This window comes from Ursus maritimus, unplaced genomic scaffold, assembly GCF_017311325.1.
Source record: "Ursus maritimus isolate PB19 unplaced genomic scaffold, ASM1731132v1 scaffold_18, whole genome shotgun sequence".
Classification (NCBI taxonomy): Eukaryota; Metazoa; Chordata; class Mammalia; order Carnivora; family Ursidae; genus Ursus; species Ursus maritimus.
The window spans coordinates 10438976-10449880 of NW_024424230.1; the positions used below are offsets into that span (position 1 = coordinate 10438976).

General features: G+C 32.2%; 1 protein-coding gene across 2 annotated transcripts in view; it reads left to right on the forward strand.

Moving 5' to 3' along the window:
- Positions 1–10905, forward strand: part of CDH19 (cadherin 19) — a 90907-nt gene that overhangs the window by 54501 nt on the left and 25501 nt on the right. For both annotated transcript variants that reach the window (XM_040632445.1, XM_008704804.2), the window contains exon 9: positions 7302–7423. In XM_040632445.1, the coding sequence (XP_040488379.1) occupies positions 7302–7423 (122 nt within the window). The remainder of the gene's footprint in view (positions 1–7301; positions 7424–10905) is intronic.

Below are 10905 nucleotides of genomic sequence, written 5' to 3' on the forward strand. Positions count from 1 at the left end.
TCTGCTAAAAGCAAGAAGCTTTTATTCTTTGGGTTTTCTGAGAACAAATTATTTATAATATCACTATTTACAAAACTGTTCAGAAAAAGACTTCGAATCAATTCAAGGGAAGGGTTGACATCTTTGAAAAATGTGTTTCCCTATAAAATGGTTTTTTAGCTATTACAAGAGTATGTTTTAATAAATGTATATAAACTGTAAGCTTATTTTATATACAAGGGAGAGATTTTTTTTGTAAGAATATATCACTTTTTGTTAAATTAGAAAGGCTACAATATGAGTTATGAGAAAGCAGAATCTTCAAAATGTGTTATGTGTATTCTGAGACAAAAAGCATTCTAATATTTTATAAATGAATAGAGAAAAGGATGAATGAGTGATTGGTATGAAAAGTTGGTGAGATAAGCCAATTATACCCGAATCCCATTAATTACATAATTACTTTTTATCAAAAGGTGTCATGAAGTTCTCTAGAGAGACATTGTTTAAAGTGTTTTTGTGTTGACCCTGCCCTTTTTTAAGACAGTGGAAGTAAATTGTACCATCACAAAATGAAATAAAAACAGTCACACAAATCTCTGGGTTGCAAGATAGCTGCTGTCCCAAAAAATTATTAATGGGACATATGTATATATGTTTGCATTTATATTACAAAGTATGTTATCTAATCAGTTTAATTATCTCACCTACATACTGTGTTCAGAGGTGATACCCAAAGATTCAGTAACCAGCACGACAGAAATAATCAGATGGGACCTGAGATCTTACTAAACTATTGCTCTGTACCAGTTGATCTATAGGTTTCACCTTCTTAAGGAAAACAGTGGCTCCAAATGTTCTCTATAATGTACTTACATATGTGAGTGGGTGTGCAACCATATAGTATTCAGGCAATAGAACTGTTTCAATTCGTAGTTTACAATATTACTTACTACATAGGTTTGCACTAAAGACCATAGGTATTATAATGGTGTATATATTGAGGAAAATAAAAATATAAGAACGACAGTAAAAACTGCGTACCATTTGTGATTCACAAGGAAAAAAAATTCTAGCTTTGTCACTTCTTGTATTTTTAGATATTTGTTTATAAAATATGTATTTTTGCAAGGTGAGTTTTCAGGAATTACATTTTATTAAATAGATTACTTTTATTACATATAAATAAATATATGTTTATAAAAGTATATATATGCATATATACTTTGTGTAAAATTCTACAGTTAATAGCATTTTTATAGCCGTTAATAAAAATTTGAAGCAAACATTATTCCTGTTTCAGAGAAGATGAATCTGAAAATTATGCAGTTTATTTGCCCAACTCCTGAATGATGAAACCAGGGATTGATCACAATTATATCTGATTCCAAAGCCTGTCTTAATCCTATGCCATGCTATGCCACAATGTTTCTTACTGAGAGTGTGAGAAATGATACTTGTTTTCAGTGTTTTCTGATTTAGAGATATGCACAATAATCTTAACCAAGTTTCATATTTCTTTTTTTACTCTTAAAAAATAAAGTGTAATTACAAAGTTATTTCAATTACCGACTCAAATGTAAGGTTTAAATTAGTTCTTGTTATATGACCTCCTCGGGGCCAAACAGTTGATACTCTCTATGAGTATGTTAGCCAAATTCTCCTTGGATACTTGTTCTGACTGTGCCCTGAGGTGTGCTCATCACCTGTTGCTGTTGCTTTGTCCATGTTTATTTGTTGATGAAAGCACGTGTGGCTGGTGATGTTATAGTCAGTGAAGGGGAGTTTAGGAGATGATTAATTTTTTTGAATAGATTTTGAAGAACAGCATCCTATTGTGCAGAAATATGTTAAAACCATGTTTTTTTTAGGGGTGCCTGGGTGGCTCAGTCAGTTAAGCATCTGACTTGTGATTTTGGCTCAGGTCATGATCTCATGGGTCATGGACTCAAGCCCTGATTGGGACTCACACTCACTGGAGAGTCTACTTGAAGATTCTCTCCCTCCACCTCTCCCCCCCGCCCCACATATGTGCATGCATGGGCACGTGTATACTCTCTCTCTAATAAATAAAAGTCTTTTAAAAAGACATGTTTTTTTAAATAAATTTTCTCTTGAAACGTTAAAACCAGAACATATTTATATTATAATAATTGTTTTATATTTAAAGATATCAAAATAAAACACATGTAAACATTTAAAACAATAAAGTAGGGTCATTATGGGTGGCAGTCAGTTGAGCATCTGGCTCCAGATTTCAGCTCAGGTCATGATCTCAGGATCCTGGGATCGAGCCCCATGGGCTCCACACTCAGCAGGGAAGTTAGCTTGAGGATTCTCTCCCTCTTCCTCTGCCCCTCTCCCGGCTCGCACGCTCGCTCTCTTTCTCTTTCTAAAATAAATAATAAATCTTTAAAAAATAAAAACAATAAATTAGTGAACTTGAAAACATTTTAAGTCTTTTGAGGAAAAACAAGTAAATAAGATTTCAAAGTGAATTCAAGGGACAAAATAGAATAAAACAAGATGTTTAATAGATATGTAATTTTAGATACAGAATTTCATAAAATGTGATTAGATCAACATGGAAGTTGGTCACTTGATGCAAGACATATCGATTTATTTAGTAAAGTTTTAAACTTAAAATTTTGTGGGTTATAGAGTATTGTATTAAAACAAATAATTTATAAGGATGCCTGGTGGCTCAGTTGGTTAAACATCTGACTCTTGATTTTCACTCAGGTTATGATCTCAGGGTCCTGGTATCCAGCCCCACATGGGGCTCCTCATTCAGCGGGGAGTCTGCTGGAGAATCTCTCTCTCTCATTCCCTCTGCCACCACCACCCCATGCTTACATGTGTATGCTCTCACTGCCTCTCAAATAAATAAATAAATCTTTTAAATAATAATAATAATTTATAAATAAAGGAAGATTAAAAATGCAGTCAAGGAAAACAAATTTGTAAATGCCTATGAAAGGCAAACTGAATATAAACTGAATATATTTATTTTACACAGAATTTAATACTTAGAAGTTAATCACTTTCAGAAATAAGTGATTAGAAATGTTATCAAGCACAGGAATTATACAGTTCATGCTGCTCTGCTCCTGGCATTTTAAATCAGTTTTCTTAGAATAAAAAATAATACTTTTAGATAAAAGAGATTATATTCCCACTGTTATTTTTATTATAAAGCTGAAAAGTTACAGCATTGGGAATGAAATTCCAAAATATAATTAGATAAGCATTTTCAGAAAGTCACAAAGTTAGTGTATATTTAACTCATCTTCAAAGATTTTTTGAATTTTTTGTTCCATTTTAAGAAAAATTGGTTAGAAGAAACTTTTGTAACACCAAGTAACCAATTTTCATGTACTTTCTCTCTCTGGGATTTTTTTTTTGTTCCACATCATTAAACCCATTTTATTTTTTATTTATTTATTTATTTATTTTTAAGATTTTATTTATTTATTTGACAGAGATAGAGACAGCCAGCGAGAGAGGGAACACAAGCAGGGGGAGTGGGAGAGGAAGAAGCAGGCTCATAGCGGAGGAGCCTGATGTGGGGCTCGATCCCATAACGCCGGGATCACGCCCTGAGCCGAAGGCAGACGCTTAACCGCCGTGCCACCCAGGCGCCCCCATTAAACCCATTTTAGAACAATTTCGGAGAAAATATTTGTATGTGCCAATTTCCTATTAATGTGGTATCAATATAAAAAATAATTGTTTGAGGGGTGCCTGGGTGGCTCAGTTGGTTAAATGTCTGACTCTTGGTTTCAGCTCAGGTCATGATCTCAGGGTCCTGGGATAGTGCCCCAGGTTGGGCTCTGCACTCAGCAGGGAGTTGGCTTGAGATTCTCTCCCTTGGCCCCTTTCCCTGCTCATGCTGTCTCTTTCTCTCTCTCTCTCTAAAATAAATAAATAAGTCTTTAAAAAAATAATTTTTGACCATATAAGTCTCAATAGTAAGATGAACAAAAACCTGAATGGTAGAAAACTAGGGATCACAATATTGTTACATACACTTGCTGCACAAGGTGAATAACTTGAAACAGTGTAACAGTTATGCTGATTATAGGAAAGAGATGTTCCATTTTAACATTTGTTTCCCCAGAAAATGAAGTTCATTGTACTCTGGCTTTTTCCTGGAAACCTTCCCATATTAAGTACCAAGCTATTTATCAGCATGCCAACTAAGTGACTAAAACTACTAACTACTTTTAAATGAAGCTGTGAAAACATATGTATGTTTTGTACAGTCATAACAATTTTTAATTTAAACTTAAATTTAAACAGATTTTCCAGGAAAAAATATAAAAACTTTAAATGAATTTCCTCTTATTTTTTTTTAAATTATTTGTACGTGAAATACTTTTTCCGTTTTATTTACTTAAGCAAAAAGTTATTCTATGGGTATATATTATGTGTGTAAGCCATAAAAAATATGAGCCTTAATTTTTGAATAATTGTATCTTGAAATCTCTAGAAAGAGCCATATCTTAATGTTTTGTTTATCTATTTTTATCCTAAGCATAAGACAGTAGAGTCTCAAGATGATAATTTTTACAATAAATCTCAAGATGATAAATACTAAAGGCTAGATTTTTTGGTATGTAATAAACCTTGCAAATTATAATTTTAATTAATTGGAAATTACAATTTCTGTCATAACTGCAACTATTATTTATTGGGAAAATAATTACAAACAGGCTCATCCCACCCCAGAAAACAACTCCATAATAGTGGAATAGAGAGAAAACAATTTTATAATTGAAAAGCACTCAAACAGAATTTGATGTGTGTTACAGGGATCTGCTGAGATTTCCAAGTCAGAAAGAAATTTCACCCTATTATAGAATCAAGCATCATGTTCTCAAGATAACCAAATAGTAGCCTTCCAGTAGGAAGACTTACTATCATGTGTCACACATAGTTCACTCTATGTTCACTAGGTAGACATGACCATCTGTTTTTGCTAACTGGCTTTATCCAAAGGGAAACTAAATTTCTCAGACCTTTATGACAAGAGGTAGTTTGGAACTTCGTCAAAGCCTTTGCTGAAACGAGGCTTCTACCCTCCAAGAGAAACTGGGAGGAAGGAGTGTTATTTTCCTTGATAATTATATTTCAAAGAGTTCGCTCCCAGTACTTGAGAAAGACAAACCTGGTTTGTGAAGTTGGCAAGACATGTATTCAGATTTTAAGGGGTTTACATACATTTAAAAAAAAAAAAAACTTAAATTACAAGTTTCCTAAAGTAAATGCTTTAAGATGAGGAACGAGGGAAAATCTTTTCCCTTATTTTCAACAGGGAGAATTAAGCCTTTTTTTTTTTTAATGTATTACCCTTACAAATTACAATTGCAAATATAATGCTTTTCCAATAACATAAGAACAGGATATTATAAATAAAAGCATTAAAACAACAAAGATATCTTCCTCTCCTCAGTCTTTAATTGTATGTACCTTCCCACAGCATTTTTTGAATTAAAAAAAAAACTTTTAAAATATGCAAATACACAATATATTATGTGGCAGCCTGCTTTTTTTCATCATTTTGCAAAATGCCATGTATATCACTGCTGATTAGTAGACAAATAAAATAATAATATTTAATATTTATTGCTTCTGTATGTCCTAAGTAATCTTATAAATGCTTTATGTGTTTTAATTAATTTAATCTTTATAACAGCTCTTATAAGGTTAGTTCCTAGTATCTTTTCCATTTTGCAAAGAAGCAACCGAGACAGTGGTTAAGCATTTTTGTCAAATTGAGGATCAAGATTAAAATCTATTTTTAAAACTCACTATGTTTGTTACATTTATTACATTAACTCATTCATTTTTAATAAGCACACACAGTTTCATAGTGTGGTTGTAATTTATTTCTCAGTTCCCTTTAGATATGCATTTGGGTTATTTTCAGTTATTTGAGATGAAAAAAAATTCTAAATAAATTGGATCACATACTCTTTGCATATGCTAATGCCTTGGACTGTAGCATAGGTTGCCCCAAAGGAGATACGGAATTACTGCAAAGATACGTTTAGTTTCTCTCTTACCATCTACTGCCAGATTAGGTTCCAGAAGAGGTTTACATCCCTACTATTTCTCAGTACTATCTTTCATATTTAAGATATTTAACCCATAGACTAAGTCATCATTATCTGCACTACTGGTGAGCCAGAGTGTTTGTGAATATTATCATAGAGCAGCATGTTTCAGTTGTGGGCAGTTTTGCCTCCTAAGACCTTTGACAATGTCTGAAGCCAATTTTGATGTCACAACTGTGTGGGGAATGCTATTGGCATTTAGTTACTGGAGGTCAGGGATGCTCTGCTAAGCATCCTACAATGCACAGGACAGCCCCCCCAAACAAAGAATTATCCAGTCCAAAATATAAATAGTGAAAAACTGGCATTGATCATTTGAATTTTCTCATCCATGAATTTCTGGTTTGTGATTATTTCCTCAAATTGTTTTTTTTTTCATATCAACTGTCAGAATTTATAAATTAGAGTTATTAAAATTTTATCTTATGATGCAAACATTTTCACAGATCACTGGTATCTTGTTGTTGTGGCTTTTTAAAACTTTTGGGGGGGGTAGGTGGAGGGCAGCATTTTAAAATGTATTTAACCATATCTTCACATTCCTTCATAGTTTCTGTATTTCTTGGCTCACTTAAGAAAATCCTCCCAACTAAATGTATACGTAAAACTTTACCTAGATTTTATTTTATTTCATTTTAAAATTTATTTATTTATTTAGATCCTTATTTTCCGTCTTCGTTTTTAAAAATTGTACTGAACAATGCCATCATTACGAGCACTTATTGCTGGCTTCTTAAACTGCCCTTTCTACTTCAGCTATGACCTTAGACCAGCCATTTATCTGTAATTTGTGGAACTAAATTCTCAATGTTTTTATCAGTAAAGTTAGGGAGGATAATAATTCATTATTAATGAATTAAATGCATTAATATGCATATATTCGACAGTTGCTGGATTTTAGGAAGGTGTCCCTAAACCTGACCATCTTTTTCATTACGTTTCCTCATCAGCTCTGTCTATAGCCCAGGGCAAGTAAAAGGCACTTGGTAAGTATTGGCTGATGTGAATGTGTTGAGAACACTTTTTCCTAGGCTGTGTTCTTGATAAATATATGTTTATAATAGAGATTCTGTGTTCAGGTAGCTTTTATTCAAGGAAAATAGAAATATGCCACGCAGTTTGTAATGCAATTTTCATGACCCTTTTTCCCCCTAAAGACAGCATTAACGTTCTTTATTTTCATTCTGTTTATTCAATTTGCAGACAATGTGCAACAAATTTCTGCAGTTCCTGTGTATGTGCAAGTTCTTAATATTAATGATCATGCTCCTGAGTTCTCTGAATATTATGACACATATGTTTGTGAAAATGCAGGCTCTGGTCAGGTAAGGACCTGCAATAAATTGTTAATGTCTAAACATTGCCATATATTATATATAATAACTTTTGCTACCATTCCTCCCATTTTGAAATGATAAAAATAAGCTTTTTTTTTAATTATATGAATTACTGCTTTTATGCTGTGAGTTCTGTATAAATTTCTTTTTTAAAAATATATAAATTTAAATTTCTTTTTTAAATTTATAATAAAGTATATAATAAAATGTAAGCTTCAAGCTTTCCACTTTAAAATTCCTCAAATGTTTGAAAAATCTGCTAACACCGGGGATTCATAGTAAACCTTTTATGCTTTGTCAATACAATAAAGAAAAGTTCTTTTTTCTGTAATTCTATAGAACAAGTAATCATATTTCAATTAATTTTTATTTTTTCATTCATCATGGCATGAAACATGATATATAAGCATAAACATGAAGAGAATGAGCTGGATTTTTTTTTCTGTAGCTTATAACTACTATATCAGACATACCAACACAAAAGAAACCTAATGTCAAGTGAATTACTAGATTTGCAAGGAATAGAGAGCAGACTAATTTTGAAACACACCACCATTACTTCATAATTTTTACCTTTCTTCCTTTCTTCCTTCCCTCCCTCTTTTCCTTTTCTTCTTTCTTTCTTTCTTTCTTTCTTCCTTTCATTTTTACTTCACAGTTATTTCACACATTTTCTCTTGTGGAGCTCACTTTTTTCATCTGTAAAATGTAATGCTTAAGGTAGATTGTTCTTTGTTTTCAGTTCCAGTACATTAAAATTTTTCTTACGTATCATTTGCAATGATAGAAGCCTATTAAATGTCATAAAACATTTTTAAAGATACATAAACTAGTTTTCAGAATACTGAATGTGTGTATGTATGTGTGTAAATGTATGTATATATAGGAATATATGTATATATGTATTTACTATGAAACCAGTTATTCTCAATAGATTTGAATTTATCAATGAATCTAGTTGAAGACAGTTTGGATTTTACAAAAATGGAGCTTTTAATTTTCTACCAGTAAGTAATAGTAGCCAACGTTATCCTTTATTATCAAATACTTAATATGGCAAGAAATAGGCATATTTTAAGAATGAAATATACCTGAATCATTATGGATTTTTCAACTGTAACATAACAGGAATGATTAGTAGCTCTTAAAATGCCTTGTGAAATTTATTTGGCCATGATTAGTTTTGAATACATTGTATTCCAGAAATAATTCTGAAATATTGCCTATAAGCATTTCCTAAGTTTAAAATAATAATAAAAATAATAATAAATATACAAATGAATTTAAACTTAAACTACTTAATTTGAGTTGGTTAGGACCCAGGGTTTTTGATAAAGTGAAAGGTTAATATAAAACTTTCAGACTCTCCAGCATGTGGCACTGCTCCCTAGATCCAAAACCAAACTAATTCAGAAACCTATGGACAGACAATATGGTATAAAGGAATCACAAAAACAGAATGCAAATGACCTGCTACCCACGGCTCCTATAGAAACTAACTTTAAACGTTTCTTTGAACTTGGAATTAATAGATGATATACTTAGAAATTTAACATATCTGATGTTCTCAAACTTTCCAAACACATTTGTCTATCTGGACACATCAACAAATATAATAAGCTTAAAAGTAAAATAATTTTGGAAATAATTTATCTCACAATTTTCTAAATCTCTACATATTACATTTACATATTTAAGATGACTTGTATTTTATAGTTATTATAAGCACAATTACATTTTATAGTTATTAGAATTATATATGTCAAATTTAAATATTTTATACACTTTACATAAACATGGATGTATTGAGAGTGCCCTCCTGACTAGACAACCTATTTCCAAACTTCAAAAAATAGGCTTAATTTACTATACACTTATTTTTATAAATGTATAAATTTATAAATAAGGTTGCATGCTTGATGGTCTCATCTGGGCTAACATGGGCAGAAGATTTGGGAAGCAACACAGTTTATATAAGAGAGTTGAGACCACAGCCCTAGCCCTATGTGGTAAACACTTCTAAGGATGATGCTACCTAACTCTGTTGATCACACTGGGACTTTTATTCTAACCCCTCAAGTTGTTGATAACAACTATAATTAATCATGTTTATGATAACCCTTTTCAACTTTTGCATCATGTGAAAAGATAGAAATCTACATTTCTAGAAGGAACTAGCTCCCTCCACTATTGATTCATCAAAGCCCACTCATATCTTTACTGACTCAGTGGATCATTCATTCTTTTCACAGATTCTGGCTTATAAGCAAGAACTCAGAGGTCAGTACATTTGTAATGTTGTGAAATACTCCCTTTTGTGAGAATGAGAATTTGTTTTTTTCTACTTCCTGCTCACTGACAGTGACACCGTGATCACAGGAGGCTTCAGACATTAGGCAGAGATGAATTCACAGCAAAGGGCAGAGCAGACGAATTTTCCTACAGCAGTTTTCTGACTTCAGTGCTCAAATTCAAAACTCAAAACTTCAGTGGATTTTCCAACACCGGCACATAAAAGTACAAAACTCACTGGCCTGGTATTTATAACTCTCTTTGATTTGGTCACAGTTGTATCTATCTTGCTTTTTAATGTGTATGTATATACACATTGTATATGCTTTTTAATGTATATATATATATATATATATATATGTATACATATGCATTGTATATACACACACATATACACACACACATCTATATATGTCCTGTTCACACTCTGAATTGTTTGTCTTTCAAAATATAAATTACAGCTTCTAGGGTTTGTTCATATCAACCCTTCTTCCTGAAATGCCCCTGTCGATTCCTATCGGAATTTTAACTATACTGCAAAACTGAACTCACATGCCCCATAATCGAACTATTTTAAACAAATATATATTTACAACATCCCAGGCATGATTCTAGTAACATTATAAACATTAAAACAAAATCTCAAAAATTCTCAAAAAAATTTTAAGGGAAACATATCATGTGCCTCGTTTTCCAGGTGAAGAAACTGAGGCCCAGGGAAGTTGTTGCTTTCTAAGTAAAGACAGAGAGATATTTATCCCAAGTGCTGGCATCAGATCCATGCATGTTAGCATTATAATTGTTGCCTCTCTATCTGTGGTGTGAATAGATCTTATATGTTTGCAAAATGAGTCATTTCTAGTTTCACATGTTTTCTAGATTCCAGGATACTTATGAACAAGGAGTGAGTTTATTTTTATATTCTTGACAACATGCACTGTGGTTCCCAATAATAACTAGTTGAATAAATGAGTGGAGCATAAAGACAGTAGTTCTTGAAGAGTAGTTTTTCAATAATTTTCTGAAGATATACATTTGAAATTATTAGCTGGTGGGTGATATTTAAAACTTTACAGTGTGATGAGATCCCTTAAAGAGAGAGTATGGATGGAGACAAGAATCAGTCTAAAGACTGAGACCCAGATACTCCAGTATTTGTTTGGGGGGGGGGGGGGGGG